The 16646-nt window shown below is 43.1% G+C and overlaps 1 protein-coding gene across 4 annotated transcripts in view; it reads left to right on the plus strand.

Annotated features, from left to right (window-relative positions):
- Positions 1–16646, plus strand: part of MAP2K6 (mitogen-activated protein kinase kinase 6) — a 116494-nt gene that overhangs the window by 83991 nt on the left and 15857 nt on the right. For all 4 annotated transcript variants that reach the window (XM_045489559.1, XM_045489562.1, XM_045489560.1 and 1 more), the window contains 8 exons: positions 3749–3797; positions 4622–4735; positions 6587–6706; positions 8021–8137; positions 8799–8850; positions 11149–11276; positions 12188–12265; positions 13881–14020. In XM_045489559.1, coding sequence (XP_045345515.1) covers positions 3749–3797; positions 4622–4735; positions 6587–6706; positions 8021–8137; positions 8799–8850; positions 11149–11276; positions 12188–12265; positions 13881–14020 — 798 coding nt within the window. The remainder of the gene's footprint in view (positions 1–3748; positions 3798–4621; positions 4736–6586; positions 6707–8020; positions 8138–8798; positions 8851–11148; positions 11277–12187; positions 12266–13880; positions 14021–16646) is intronic.

Genomic DNA, 16646 nt, shown 5'->3' on the forward strand with positions numbered 1-16646 from the left:
AGAGAGTGAGCAGAGGAGGGGCAGAGAGAGGGAGAGAGAAAATCCCAAGCAGGCTCCATGCTGTCTGTACAGAGCCCGATGCGGGGCTTGAACCCACAAACCTGTGAGACCATGACCTGAGCCGAAATCAAGAGTCAGATGCCTAACCGACTGAGCCACCCAGGTGTCCCCACTTAATAATTATTAATAGTTATTATTAAGTGGAAGAGCTGGTGTGCAAAGTCGGGATTCTCTGACTTTCAAGTATATGCTCTTAGCCACATGTCGGACTGGTAGAGAGTGTGGCCAAATAGTCTGTGGCTAGTGAAACAAGAGGCAGGATCTTTTACTCTCGCAGTTGAGAAGACGTTAGAGTGAGGCTCTGGGTTCTAATTTCACCATGTCTTTGAATGACGGGAAGTTATTTAGTCTGTTTTGATGTCAACTCTTCCCATTAAGGTAGAGATAATAGTCCCTCTAAGAGTTGTGTAAATTAAAGAAGATATTTTATATAAAGGGTCTAGCACATGGGTGCCTGGGTGGCTCATTCGATTAAGTGTCCGACTCTTGATTTCAGCTCAGGTCAGTCCTGATCTTGTGGTTCATGGGATTGAGCCCCACATTGGGCTCTGTGCTGTGGGTGCAGATCCTGTTTGGGATTCTCTCTGTATCCCGCCTTCAAAATAAATAAATAAACATTAAAAAAATAATAAAGGGTCTAGCATAGTCTCTGGCCCAATAGACGAATAATAATTGTCAGAACACCCAGTAAACTGATTACTTATTACTTAGAATTACAAAAAAATAATCACTATAATATGCCGAAGCTTGTTGTTCCTATAAAAGCTAATACTAGGTGACCGTTGGAGTACCTTTGGCCTTCCAGGGAGGGAATTTTGTAATAAGCTTGTTTCTGTCCCCACAGGTCTAAAATATTGAATAAGCAATGGAGAACATACACCCACAGTTTAACCTCCTGCAGAGACTCAGTGCCCCAGGCAGACTAATAATATGCCCAGTCTGGACAGAACACAGTGTCAACTAATCTAATACGAGCTGTCAGTCTTGGCTGCATCGTTTGATGCTTTTGGCAGACTTGATGAGTCCAAAGGCCTCAGGCTCGGGTGGATTGATCGTTTTCATTAGAGGGGACCTGGGTGTTGAGAGTAAGTTCCTTGGATTCAATTAGACTTGGATTGAAATCATGGCTTTACCACTTGGGAGCAAGTTAGTTAAACTCTGAACCAGATGGTTTCTCATCTGGACCATTGGAGTAAAGATACTCATAGGAGTATGTGTGTGTGTGTGTGTGTGTGTGTGTGTGTGTGTGTGTGTGTGTGTTTAAGGCATTAAATGAGATGTAGGTAAAGCACTTCACCTGATTCTTTAGGTCAAGACAGATTCAAGTGACATGAGTTTTATTTTCAGCTCTGTTAGGCTGTATGGCTTTAACAAACCACTGAGCTTTTCTGGGTTCCATTTTTCTCTCATTCTGGAAAATGACATGACCTCCTCCTATTAGGTAGAGGTATAATGCAAGGTTAGTATAACACTTGAGTCTGTACACTTTTTTTTTTTTTTTTTTTTTGTGAAAGTCCAGATAGTAAATATTTTAGGCTACTCGGGCCACAGTGGCCTCTGTTGGATATTCTTCGTAAATTGTTTTTCCACAACTTTTTAAACTTGAAAAAAATTATTTGCTGGGCCACCGGCTGTAATTTGCAAAACTCTACATGGATACTGGGACACCAGAGCTGGAAGGGGGTCTTACCCAATGCCCTCAGGCAAGAAAATGGAGGTAGCCCCAAATAGCCAGTGACATTTCTGTTGCTTCATACCTTTTTTTTAGTGTTTATTTTTGAGAGAGAGAGACAGAGAGAGAGAGAGAGAGAGAGAGAGAGAGAGAAATCAAGTGGGAGAGGGGCAGAGAGAAAGGGAGACACAGAATCCAAAGCAGGCTCCAGGCTCTGAGCTATCAGCTCAGAACCTGACTCAGGGCTCGAACTCACAAACCGCGAGATCATGACCTGAGCTGAAGTCGGACACTTAACCACTGAGCCACCCAGGTGCCCCAGTTGCTTCATACTTTTTAAAAGGAAGCGTCCTGAACAATTGCAAAAGGTTTTTTTACTGTTTATGTTAGTCATGTTTCAAGTAATATCTGTCTTTATTTCAGAATTGCATTGTAATTAGTACAAACTATTGACAGTGAAAGAAACAGTTTTGGAAATTTTAAGAATGAGAAATCAGATTTTTAGAGACTTAATCCTCTGGAACGTATTTCTGAAGAAAGTTTCCCTGCTCATAAACACAAGATCTATAAAAACATCACTGGCGTGTGCGTGTACGTGTGTGTGCATGTGGATGTGTGTGTTTTCCTCTCAATCTCTTCCTCCTACTCCCTGGTTTTAAGTTAGTATAGAAAAACTTTATTTTAAGTATTCTATGTATTTCAAAGGGATTTTGAGGTGAGGGAGGGCTTGCCATTAAAACTTTATGTTTATACCTATGTTTATATTCTTACTTTTTCTTGTTTTTTAAATTTAGTTTCAGGGGTAGGATTATAACACACGAGGATTCTTCTCTCCTTTCCTTTCATCTTCCCTGTCTTCTATTTTCTCTTGTATTTTTGTAGAGGCAGAGTTCTGGCATGGAATGTCCCCTTAGGAGGACCTGGTTCTCTTTGGTCATCCTTGATTCTGCCAGCACTGGGATGCTTTTGTCTTTTTCTAGTGATGCTTTGGGTGCATTTATTTCAAGAAAATGCTTTTCAAGGCTCCTAATTAGTGGCAAGGCCAAGGCCAAACATCCTTCTCTTGAGTGGATTGATATCAATCCAGGTAGTATTGACGTGGTAGAAATACATACCCATGAGGGGACTGTGTGCTTTCTCTATGGAGACACAAAATCAGCCAACCTCTGGCTTCTGAGATGACCCCTGGGTTGCACGTGCACTATGTATGGAAGAAATATCACAACCAGATTAGACAGCCTGATAGAACAGAAAGTATTCTGATCACAAACCAGGAGACCTGGGTTAGTTGTGACCTTGGACAAGTCACATCAGCCTCTCTGGATGTTTTTTCCGTCTGTAAATGTGGGGACTAGATAGATTTGGAATTATTATGGTGAGTTAACATAATCATAGGCTAATTATTGTTTTTTTTTAAAACAATTGTGGGAGGGGCGCCCGCGTGCCTCAGTTGGTTAAGCGTCGGACTTTGGCTCAGGTCACGATCTAATGGTTCATGAGATTGAGCGCCACATTGAGCTCTCTGCTGTCAGCACAGAGCCCACTTTGGATCCTCTGTCCCCCTCTCTCTCTACCCCTCCCCTGCTCTTGTGCATGTTCCCTCTCTCTCTCTCTCTCCAAATAAATAAATAAGCTTAAAAGAAAACAATTGTGGGAAAATGTGGTGGAGTAATTGGGCACATTGGTGTTTTTGGATGAAAGAAAAAGTTTGGGACTTACTAGAATAGTATGGTTATTTGTATAACTATTTACACCTAGATCATATTTATCGGATATTTACTATATGCCGGCCATGTTAAAGAAGAAATAGAAGCTCAAAGAGATTAAGTCATTTAAACCCAAATTTTATTTTATTCCAAATCCCACACTACTAACACTTTTGTGCTGCCTAATTTTACTGATGAACTTCCACTTTAATCCTGCAGAAAAAAAACATCTCTCCAGTTGTATATGATTTGAGAAGGGCATATTTGACTAAATATTTCACGTTTTTTCTTTACCCCTTTTCTTTCTTAGGCCACCTCGAGACTTAGACTCCAAAGCTTGCATTTCTATTGGAAATCAGGTAAGAAAAATCATGTGTGCCAGTTAATATCTTGACCGTTTTCCATGTATGCTTTCTGACTGGCCATTGAAAAATTTATTTTCCATTACATGCCATAAGGAGATGGGTCAAAAAGTTTGAGTTTAAGCAGATGTGATATGTGCTCTTGCTATTTTGAATGCCTTATTGAAATCAGGCTGGTGAGGTCCTGATGGAAGGTGTTTGAGGAGAGTAGATGATTTGCTTTGGGACACATTCCTTAAAGTCCAAGTATAGATCTCGTTGCCATCAGTCAGCAAATGGGTGACACAGGTGATGAAGGGGGCAGAGCTAAGGAAGCACGGTGTAGACAGCTCAAACTGAGCAAGTTGAAAAAAAAATTTTTTTGATGTTGATTTATTTTTGACAGAGAGAGACAGAGCATGAGCGGGGGGAGGGGCAGAGAGAGAGGGAGACAACAGAATCCGCAGCAGGCTCCAGGCTCCGAGCTGTCAGCACAGAGTCCAACACAGGGCTCAGACTCACAGACCGCGAGACCATGACCCGAGCCGAAGTCAGATGCTCAACCGACTGAGCCACCAGGAGACCCTCAAACTGAGCAATTTGGAAGCTGAGTCGGAGCTGGATCTCTGTATTGCCCGTAACCAGCGGGTGGCACACCTTGAGAGCCTAAACTTCCCATGGTGCATCTTGCATTCAATGGCTGCCTGGATAAGCTTCTAGACAAGAAGCCTGTGAGCCAGAAATAACCCATAGAATGTTGGGAGAAGCCAGAGAGAGGATGAAAGAGACTATGTCCTTTCTTTGTTTGTTTACTACTGCAGTATTCCTTTTCTGTCTTGCAGAACTTTGAGGTGAAGGCAGATGATCTGGAACCAATAATGGAACTGGGGCGAGGTGCGTACGGGGTCGTGGAGAAGATGCGACACGTGCCCAGCGGGCAGATCATGGCGGTGAAGGTAGAGTCGATGGTCCCCAAACGTTTTCTGTCTGTGGTGTATATGTTCGTCCATCTCAGTTGCAGATCAATTCTTTTCATAGAAGCAAAACAGTCTTCAATGGAGTAAAACAAAGAAGATTAATTGTAGGGAACCCTAGTGACCTCCAAATGTGTGGAAAAGGCTCCCTGGGTATGAGTTACATCTACCAGTTGGTTTTTGTTGTTGTTGTTGTTGTTGTTTTTAAATTTTTTTATGTGTATTTATTTTTGAGAGAGAGAGAGAGAGGCAGAGTGTGACCAGGGGAGGGGCAGAGAGAGAGGGGGATGCAGAATCCGAAGTGGGCTCCAAGTCCTGAGCTGTCAGCACAGAGCCTGACACGGGGCTCGAACTCACGGACTGTGAGATCATGACCTGAGCCGAAGTCGGACGCTCAACCGACTGAGCCGCCCGGGTGCCCCAGTTTTTTAACTGATAAATCTGACCCCCTCCTTTTAATTTTTTATGTAACCACCGTGTCATCATCACGCTTAAAAGAATGAACAGTACTTCTTTAATGGCATGGAATAACAGCTCCAAATTAAAATTACCTCGATCATCTCAAAGTTGTTTGGTTTTCTTTGCCTGGTGGTTGTTGAAATCCAAATCCAAATAAAAGTTCACAAATTGCGTTTGGTTGTTATGTCTCAAAAGTCTTTTTTATTCTATATTCTGTTGTTTTTGAAGAATGATCCCTGAAAAATCAGGAAACCAGCAATGTCTCCATTTGTGGAAAACAGGAGAGTAAAATGTATCTTGAGTGAATTTGCATCATTTTTGAGCTGTAAAAAGAAACTTAGAATCACTGCATATTTCTCGAGGGGCTTTGGAGAACTACCCTCTCTCCATGAGTTCATGGATTTGGACCATTGTTAGGAAAGCGGATGGTCAGACGACTTGGATCCCTTTGTTTTTGGGGAATGGAGATACCTTTCCCTTACCTTGTAGAGTTTTCAATTTGTTCTTCTGCAGACTTTTCGCTAATTAGGCAAAAAATATGAAAGCCTAGTGATGCTATATCTTTAAAAAAATTTTTTTAATGTATATTTATTTTTGAGAGACAGAGACAGAGCATGAGTGGGGGAGGGACAGAGAGAGGGAGACAGAGAATCCGAAGCAGGCTCCGGGCTCTGAGCTGTCAGCACAGAGCTTGATGCAGGGCTCGAACTCACGAGGCGCAAGATCATGACCCAAGCCAAAGTCGGATGCTCAACTGACGGAGCCACCCAGGCGCCCCGGAAGCCTAGTGACATGATACCTTTATGCTCATTTAATAGCAAAATCGTGCTTCTTTAAGGCTACATTTACTGACGTGACAGATTTCTCTTCTCTCAGAAGCGCTGGGATAGGAATGAACATTTTCTCCATTTCTGTTTGATTCTGTCCATTTCCGATAGCTCTGTCACTTCTTTTACAATTGCTACTTAATCCAAATATTCTTACTTGTTCCCAAAGAGGGCCTTTGGGGTTTTTTTGTGGGATCCCAAATCAGCCACAAAGTAATGGATACTGTGGTCTCTGAACTGAACATACATAACATAATGAAGCAGACTGTTCTTGTGACTTGGAAATACACACCCCAACGTTTGCACGTTTTCCAAAATATATTATCAGAGGGCTTGGGATTTTTCAGGAAATCCAGTGAAAGTCTTCCATATTTCTCATTTGTTACAAATAACTCATCACTAGGACAAACACTTGAGAGGTCATTGCTAGAACTTGTGCTGTGAATTTTGTGGTATTTTCAGGATGGGACTCCTTAAGGTCCCTACCTTATTAACTGACTCATCCTCAGAGCAGTAACCATAAATTTTTCCATGCGTTTCCATTCAGCGGATCCGGGCCACAGTAAATAGCCAGGAGCAGAAAAGGCTACTGATGGATTTGGATATTTCCATGAGGACAGTGGACTGTCCTTTCACAGTCACCTTTTATGGTGCACTCTTCCGGGAGGTAGGTGATCCGTCAATTCAAAATCTGAAGAGAACAGTAACTTAAAAGGAAGTTTCTCTAATTACATCAACGTGATGTATGGTCATGGTCCTCTTTCTTGTTTGACACATCTTGTTTTTTTTTTTTTTTTTTCAGGTTTATTTATTTAGTTAGAGGGACAGAGAGCACGTGCACATGAGTGTGGGAGGGGCAGAGAGACAGAGAGAGAGAGGGAGAGAGAGAGAACCCCAAGCAGACTCCTTCCGCGAGAGCCCCACGTGGGCTCGATCTCACGAACCATGAGATCAGGACCTGAGCCGAAATCAAGAGTCTGAGCGTAACCGACTGAGCCACAAGGCGCCCCTGGCATGTCTTCTATAGACTGTTTTATATTTGTGCAATGATGACAATGCCCCACCACAAAGTTGGCTTGAAATCGCAGTATTTTTAAATGTGTTTAGCCCTTTTGAAGATGCTGAGGCTCCCTTTCTCCTTTCTGTTTTGGTTTATTTGGCAGAGTGGTCTATATCAATTGCCTATAGGCTAATTTAGATAGATTTCGTAAAATCTGATATGTTCTAGTCTTTTGACCAGTGGATAAGCTTTATTTAGCCTGTCTATGTACCCTCCAGGCTTAAGCGTATCTCTTGGCTTTACCTTTGCTTTCATTTTACCGTGACACGGATTGTGATGCTTCAACTCACTCTTCTGACCAGCTTTTTGATTCTTGCCAGCGCTCCGTGTGGGAGATCAGACATAGAGCAGGCATGGAGACCTAAGTTCCTACAGGGCAGTAACAATAAAGGCTTATATTTCTGGGAATCTACTGTTTGTGGCTATTAGTACTGATGTATTTGTTTATTTAAAAGGTTTTTAAAAAATCTGAGTCGACACGCCATGTCACATTAGTTTTGGGCGTACAGCAGAGTGATTCAGCCTCTCTGTGCGTTATGCTGTGCTTACCATAAGTGCAGCTACCATCTGTCACCATACAACACTATTATAATATCATTGGCCATATTCCCTGTCGTGTGCCTTTTATTCTCTTAAGTTTTTCATTCCGTAACTGGTGTGGCTCTTGGTATTTAGGTCCTAGTCTCTATCAAGGAGTGGGTGATGGTATGTAATTCCTGCTTGGCAATCTGCTAGTTGACTCTTTGGAAACCAACTTGCTTCCTTGTAAGTTCCTTTGAGGTCTGGAAGGGAAATCGTCCATTTCCTCCAAAAACTCAAGTTAAAAAAAAAAAAAAAGAGTTCTTCCTGACAGGTGTTAACTGTTTCCTCTTTTTTCCTTTTCTCTCCTTACTAACCGTCTCTGAACCAATCGGTCTCCAGGGTGATGTTTGGATTTGCATGGAACTCATGGATACGTCGCTAGATAAATTCTACAAACAAGTGATTGACAAAGGCCAAACAATTCCAGAGGACATCTTAGGGAAAATAGCAGTTTCTGTGAGTACATCATGAACCCTACTTACAAGGAGAATGTGAGAAGTCTAGACCTTAGGTGTCCCTGATTCCCTAGTATGAAGAAACGCTAGCTGGACTAGAACTTCCCCCCGATTTCATGTCTGTTGAATGCACGAGTACATCTGTGGATGAGTAAATGAATGCTTTTCTTTCTGGGCACCATGTAGAAGATTCTACCACTGACCTGGTTTGGTAAACTCTCAGTTAAAATGTCTCTAAGCAGTGCATTCGTCTGCTGTGACCACGTTCCTGGTGGCTGTATCCTGATATTAGTTTATTTTGATTTTCACTTGTAGATTTTTAAATATTTTCTTAGGGCTAAGAGGGCATAGAAGGAAGCAGAAGAAAATGAAATGGAAAAAAAAAGGTTGCTCTCTTAATGGCTCATGAGGGTGGAGAGAAAAAATGTTGGAGACCAAATGAAACACCAGTTAGAGGAGGGAGACGCTGTGAGATCCGGTCCTGTCTGGTGGGTGGAGTCCAATTAGTGTAGCTTCCTCTGTGTTTTCCTGGATAGGGCCACCACTATTTGAGAAAATACCTCACCTTATGACGTTAAGCCAGGGATAATAAACCTGGGTACACTTAACATTCAGTTTCTTTCCAGTGATGGAGAAAAATCGATCTTGTGTTTCTCTTGCAGATTGTAAAGGCGTTAGAACATTTACACAGTAAGCTCTCTGTCATTCATCGAGGTAAGCATCCATGGTGTTGCTTTAGCTGTTCCTTTTATAAAATCTATTTCTTTCACCCAGATTTTTCTTCCCCCAATGGATGGGAGTGGAATTGAGTTAGGCAATAGAACTGAGGGGTTTTCGTTCCCAGATGAATAGCAAATCAGATAAGTAGCCGCTTTTTATCTTGTCTGAGGACATGCGAAGACATGGGCTTTTTATTACACCTAAATTGAGTATAAAACACCTGCTACCAGGCACAGCTCTGGGATTACCCTACTGAGAATTTTGGGGAAAAGGATAAAAATGCATCTCGTATTGGCTGGCACCTGGGAGCTTGTTAGAAAAGCAGAATCATGGGTCCCAAGACCACCTGAATCTCCATTTTTAACAAGATCCCCAGGTAATTTTTTGCATACCTTAAAGTTGGAAGAGTTCTGGTATAAAGCACAGCTTTTTCAGACAACAGGAGGCAGGATAAAGTGAAAACATTGGTAGATTTGTCTCTTCTTCCTCCACCTCCTCTTTTTCCCTTCTGATTGATTGGCCTGCCATCTTTCATCCACCCATCCATCCATCCATCCACCCACCCATCCATCCATCCATCCATCCATCCACCCGTGTATCAATCGTTCATCTTTCACGTATCCATTTATCACTTATACTCCTTTTTCTACCATTTATGCAGCACTATAATAGATACCCCAGGAGGTATCTGAGAACAAAACATATTCTTATTAAAATTCCATAAAGCGATTCTTGATAGGGAAATAAGATAAATATACAACAAATGCGTGGAGAAAATAAACCACATTGCAAATGTAAGAGTGCCAAATATGGAAGCAGTCTAGGTAGAATATAAAGCAAGGAAATGATTAGCACCGGGTGACTATAGTCAAAGAAAGCTACTTTGAAGATGCACTCAGCCAAATCTGAGGAAAAATTAATGGAAAGTATGGATAGCTAGTAGGGTAGTGGGGTTTGGTAATTCTTATACTCTCTGAGTCTGAAAGTGATGCGAAATGCCTTGCAGAGAGTGCCCGTTATTGCTGTTATTACTATCATTAATTGTTACTTTTAGAAATTGGAAAAATAGGAAGGAAGAGGAGGAGGAGGAGAAAGTGGGCAAGAATCCAGATGGACAGAAGAATGTGGATTACCCACAAACAGGAAACTTAATTTTTAAGGATCTATTTCAAAATTAGGAAGTATTTCGTTTGTATTAAAAATGTATAAGTGAAGTATAAAAAATAATAAAATGTGCATGTCCACTGTTAAGTATAAGGGAAAACATTATAAAGGATAATTTTTAATGTTTTTAGAATGACTCTGTTGATTACGTGTGCTTTGTGAAAAGCATCACAAAGGAAAAAAGTTGACCGTAATTTCTAAGTCCGTTATCCAGAGATAACGGTAATCTATTTGGGGGTATGTTTTGTGGTCTGAAATTTCTGGATTTCTGATGAGTTTACACTATGTGACCTCTGACAAGCCCCTTGCAGAGGCTTCCATCAAAACTGGTTGTTTTGATCAGATTTGATATATCATTTTATCGCGGTCTGCCTTTTCATTCTGTGGTCTGTTTGCTCCTACTCTTTTTTTTTTTTTTAATGTTTTTATTTATTTTTGAGACCGAGAGAGACAGACCATGAGCAGGGGAGGGGCAGAGAGAGAGGGAGACACAGAATCCGAAGCAGGCTCCAGGCTCTGAGCTGTCAGCACAGAGCCCGACGCGGGGCTCAAACTCACGGACCATGAGATCATGACCTGAGCTGAAGTCGGCCGCTCAACCGACTGAGCCACCCAGGCGTCCCTTACTCCTACTCTTAATGTGCAATAGGTCATGATGAGCCGGGCTTTAAAAAAATGATTTTGTTGTCACAAGAACGTTTAACATGAGACCTACACTCATGGCAAATTTTAAGCGTGCAATACAGTACTGTTCGTTACAGGGTCAATGTAGTACAGCCGATTTCTGGAACTTTCTCATTTTGCGTAATAGAGACTATGCCCAAGGAACTGGGCATTTGATTCACTAATAGCTTTTTAAGTTTTTACTAGGTGAATGGGGGCAATAGATAGAGGCAACAGCCCTTTCCATCGGTGGGTTCGCAATCCTACGAGAGGGACAAAACATGAAATAGAAAAGTTGAAAGCAGGAAGGTCTATGAAGCGTGAGTCAGGGATGGCTGTTGACTTTTGTGTTGGGCCTCAGAGGGAAGGGAAGGTGAGGGGGAAGGAGATTTCAGGCCCCCTGGTGGTAAACGCATGGATCTTCAAAGCAGGCTGGGATCATGGGCTCCTGGTGCTTGCTTTTAGACGTCAAGCCTTCCAACGTGCTGATCAACACTCTGGGCCAAGTAAAGATGTGCGATTTTGGAATCAGTGGCTACCTTGTAGACTCAGTCGCTAAAACCATTGATGCAGGATGCAAACCGTACATGGCCGTAAGTATGCCAGCTGGTGGGGGAGGCGGGGGGGAGGGGGCCTGCAATCTGGGAACGCAGACACAAGCAGACCACGCCAGGAAAAAGGAAATGGATGGCCACAGAGGGAAAATGGAAATGCGCTTACGGTGCAAGAAATAGTCTCCGTCTTATTTTTTTCTCAAATATTTTCTGTCTGTAATCCTCAGTTATTTGCTTCATACGTACTATTATTTTTTTAATAAAAAGCAAGTAAAAGAGGTATATCACTTGGAAAAAGAAAAACGTGTAAGTAATCCATACAGCCCACACAGATTTTTCACACTGTGTGGCAGGGGGGTGTTATCTTGTTTGTTGGGGAGAGAAGAGTGAACAGAATTTAAGTTACCCCAACCAGACAAGGAGATTAGTCCTGAGAGAACCTCATGGCTGTGAAGATTCGTTGCCATTGGCAGAGACCTCGGGACCCCCTTTAACATGAAGGGGCTTCTGTGTTCTATTTGGAAATAGATTTGCCCTTGGGATTGAAAACCTTCCCATCAGTGCTGAGCTAATCTCAGGGAGTCTCTCAGGGACGCTTGCGCATTCTTAGTATTGAGTTCTGGAATGTTGGTGTTTTTAACGAGGAAAATTCTAGACTGGCAGAGTAGCTTCATAATGTGTATCTCCTATTTCTTCTTAAGGCGAAATTAAAATTAGTTTTGAATTGGGGAGGACTTTGCTCCATTATCGCCTCCAGGAACAGACTCCTGTAGAAGGCGGAAAATCCCACAGAGGCATCAATATTTTTTGCAGTAGTGAATCTTCTTGGCCTGGGAGGCAGGTTAACAAGTTTAAAACAACTCACTTGGCAGCTGGTGACACCCCCACCCCTAGAGACTTTGTGGAGCTAAGAATGTCATCTCATTTGTCTTTTCCCGTCTCCTTTCCAGCCCGAAAGAATAAACCCAGAGCTCAATCAGAAGGGATATAGTGTGAAGTCTGACATTTGGAGTCTGGGCATCACAATGGTAATGATCGCACTGGTCTGTGAGGTTCCGGGCACGAAGCTGAAATGGGGTGGGTTCTGAGACCAGAAGGCAAATGCCCTAAGTGTGGGTCCAGAAACCTCTGCTTTCGGCCTGAGATAGCAGGAGGTTCTAAGTGATGGTTGTCTGCAGTGTGGTGTCGTAGAAATAACCGCCCTGGGATTGAGCAAACCCAGTCTTTATTCACCTCTAACTGGTCGTATGCCCTTGAGTAACCGATGGAGTCACATGAACGGTCTTATTATCCTCATCTGTACAATGAATCCTGACTACAGCTGCTCGTAGTTTTCCTTCTAGTTTAAAAGTAGGGGCTCCTGGGTGGCTCAGTCGGTTAAGCGTCCACTCCGGCTCAGGTCATGATCTCGCGGTCCGTGAGTTCGGGCCCCGCGTCAGGCTGTGTGCTGACAGCTTGGAGCCTGGAGCCTGCTTTGGATTCTGTGTCTCCCTCTCTCTCTGACCCTCCCCTATTCATGCTCTGTTTCTCTCTGTCTCAAAAATAAGTAAACGTTAAAATTAGATTATTTGGGGCACCTGGGACGCTCAGTTGGTTAAGCATCCGAGTCTTGATTTCGGCTCAGGTCACAATCTCGCGGTTCGTGAGTTCGAGCCCTGCGTCAGGCTCTGTGCTGACAGTGCGGAGCCGGCTTTGGCTTCTCTCTCTTTCTCGCTTTCTGCCCCTCCCCTCCTTGCACTCTGTCTCTCCCCAAAATCAATCAATAAACATTAAAAAATATATTGAAAATTAAATTATTTTAATCAAGGCTCAAGCTTCTCAATGAGTGCTAATGTACGTGGAGCCTGACAGAGCTGAGTCACCCAGGACATAGGCTGTGCTTTCCAGAATAGGATTATGATAGAAGTCTTGGCCAGTGGGGTCATATATAGCCAAAGGGCATAGCAACACACAGGATAATCTCCTTAGGCGCAGTCCTAAAGTTATACAATTAGTGCTTTGTTTGTGACATTGGTGGTCATAAATTTTCAGCGTATCACCAAGGTCTGGAATTATCCACTGTGGGCCTGGCTCCTTTCCAGGCACAGCAGCTGATTAAATCCTGTGAGTTATTTCACATCCCTGCCCAGAAGACACGTGATAGTCTTGTCATGGCAAAGTGGCCTTACTCCAATCCAAAAAAAGATCCGTCATTTGGTCCTAGCGTTTTGTCTTGTTTTGTTTTGTTTTGTTTTGTTTCTTCTCCATTCCAGCAAGGGGCCTGCAGATGGCAGCAGATGTACACTCCGCAAAGGTCTCAGGGCGAGAATTCCATTTCAGACCAAACACTGGAAAACCTGGTTGCTTTACATCCCAAAGTTTAATACGGCTGGCTTGCAATTTTATTAAGTGTCACAGTGGCTTTTGCGGAGGACCCAGTGATAAATAGGCTTCATTGGCTGCCTCTAGTAACATCACGTTTGACAATCCCTAGTGCTAGGAATTGGGAACAAATAGAGAACATGTTGTTAGTTTGTTTCTCCCCCAGTTTTGCGTGAACTTCACCTTTGGAGTTCCCGCTGACTCTTCTGGATCGGGACACAGCGGATTCCCTAAAGTAGCTCTGTGTAAGCTGTTGTCCCCTTGTCTTTCTCTCCCCTCTAGATTGAGTTGGCGATCCTTCGGTTTCCCTATGACTCTTGGGGAACTCCCTTCCAACAGCTCAAACAGGTGGTAGAGGAGCCCTCACCACAGCTCCCGGGAGACAAGTTCACCGAAGAGTTTGTTGACTTTACCTCACAGTGGTAAGAGAGCTCCATCTGCCAAACGCGGTGTTAAGGACAAAGAGGACTTCTCATGGACTTCCTCCATTGGTTTTAATCCATTCGGCATGCATTCATTCCCAAAGCATTTATGGAGTGTGCCCTTGATGCTGGAGAAACAAAGATGCCTTTGTCCCAGTCCCCGCCCTCTTTGAAGTCAGAGCCAAGTAGTGGAGTCTCATCAGTCAGTACTTGTGGTTCCATATGGCACGTCCAGGGGTGGAGATCTGCATAGGGTATTCGGGGAACTCAGAGGAAAGGCATTAGGATGGAGTTTCGGGAGGAGATAGATCCTGAGCTGAAGACGACGTGAGGGATTTTCCAAGGGGTGAGGGAAGTAGGGAAGGGAAAGGTATTCCAAGCAGAAAACATAGCATGCTTCATGTCACAAAAGTGAGAAACTCCTTTATGAGAGCTATAAGCTATTTGAGGTTGATTAGAGTGTTAAGAGAACAGTGGTCAGACCATTGGAGGATTAGAGCTGGGGAATAGATTAGATGCAAAGAATTACTTTGGATGAGCAGGCAGTAGAGAGTTGGAGAGTGTGACTTAGTTACCTATACGTCTTGTAGAGTAGTTCTCGTGTCTTCTAGGCTGCCTTCTACACGGTACTTGTTAACGGGGGATATCCTTGCCTGTGAGGGTACAATGGACAGTACTGGGGGGTCTGAAGAGGGAATCCAATCCAAGTTGGAGAGGGAAGATGGAAGGAGTTGTGCTAACAATGTAAATTTTATTTTCCTGGAAATTGTCGGGGGGATCGAGGAAAGTGGGAGAGGGCATGGTTTTCTCCTCTCTGCCTGGTGACCAGACTGCCTGGTATAACCTCATCCTAAGGACCATTGCAAGTGCGCCTGGAAGAGGAGGAAAAGAACAGAAGGAAAGCACAAAATGGAGCTCGTTGATATGGGCATCCTATCTGCAGAAGCAGACAGTGACAAGCCCAGCTGTGACCCTGGGAGAGGAGTGACCCTGGCCGCTCCCTCTTGAGGAAGGAGCTGGGCCTCTGGAGGCTGTTTCACAGCACAGCTCCTCAATGTTATCATTCCTTGGCCTCCACGCTCTTTGGAAGAAGCGCTCTGAATGCAGCTTTTATTGGGAAACACGATGAGACAAAGCAACCGTCTGTTGTTTGTGAAACTAAGGCCTCTTGGACTTCTGGTTAGCCCCGGTCCCCGTGTCACCCCTGGTCTTTGGCCCCGATGACGTATGAGGCCGGCCCACCGTTGCTCATTTTTGTTTGAGGTTTGGCTGAATGGCTAGAGAGGGGCTGGAGCAGTGGGCACGGGGTGTCGTTAGATGCCCCTCACTGGTACTCCCTCTTCTGAGCTTTCCTTGAGCAAATGTGCTGGATATGGTGGCATACTGGCCAGGTTGAGATGGGCCCATGGTCCTGCCTTCTGGATTCAAACATTTGTTTTTGTTGTCGTTGTTGTTGCTGTTTTTCTTTCTCCTTATCCCCAAACGTTGAAAGATCACCTAGGAAAAGGGGGTGAGTCGCATTGGATAGTTCAGACCAGTAGTTCTCAAGAGGAGCGGTAAAGGGAAAGCATCTATCTAGGGAAGGCTTCTCAAACTATCCTCCCTATAACCTTTCGGCTGCCTGTCCCCCTTTCCCCAGGATTCTGGGTACTTTGGAAAACTTGGTAAGAACAAGGCTGATGTGAAAAGTTTAAGAAAGCTGAGCTGCCTTTTGAGAATCACCGGTTTAATGCAGTGGTTGTTAACGCTGGCTGTTCATTTATAAGACGCGAGAGAACTTTCAAATGTACTGTCTCTTAGGCATACGCGCAGACGTTCTGACTTCATTGGTTGGGGGAGGGTCCCGAATCTCAATAGTTTTCAAATGTTCTCAAATCTTTCCACTATACAGCTGGGGTGAGGGCCCCTAATTTTGACCTGTGGTTTGTGGACCTGATTATCAACTGCTTCCTTTTCAGGAACTGTTTTTCTTCTATAATTTATTTAAAAAAAAAATCATTCAATTGCTTTTTCTTTCACCAGAGTATTTTTTTCCTCTGATGTAGAATTTCCCCCTGAAGATTCAAAGCATTAAAGCTTTTTTTTTTTTTAATGGACATGTAAAAAATGAGAACCTTGAAATGCTTTCTAATTTGATTCAAAGCATTAAAGCTTTTTTTTTTTTAATGGACATTTAAAAAATGAGAACCTTGAAATAATGCTTTCTAATTTTAACAGGTGCACACACATACGGGGACAATCCAGATACTTTATTATTGTGCTTTGTAGGGTGACCACCCTGTGCCTACCCTACACTCCTAAAATCACTGCCAGTATCTTCTGGCTGACCTCTGAGGCCTCTGTTCCCCTCTCATTTTCTGTCAATTTTAGTCTCAGCTACCATAGTTCATTAATTTAAAAACTTTGAGCCATAGACATTTTCTAGCTTTCCTGGAACCATTAGCTCTGTTAATGCTGTTAATTCTGTGTCCTTTTACTCATATTCATGTCAGCCAGTCTGGCTTGCTTAAGAGGGTTACTAATATATATATGTATATATAATATGCATATATATATATATATATATATATATACTATTTATATACATATATACATAATGCATAATACACTATATATGTATATGTAT

This window comes from Leopardus geoffroyi, chromosome E1 (genome assembly GCF_018350155.1).
Source record: "Leopardus geoffroyi isolate Oge1 chromosome E1, O.geoffroyi_Oge1_pat1.0, whole genome shotgun sequence".
Taxonomy (NCBI): domain Eukaryota; kingdom Metazoa; phylum Chordata; class Mammalia; order Carnivora; family Felidae; genus Leopardus; species Leopardus geoffroyi.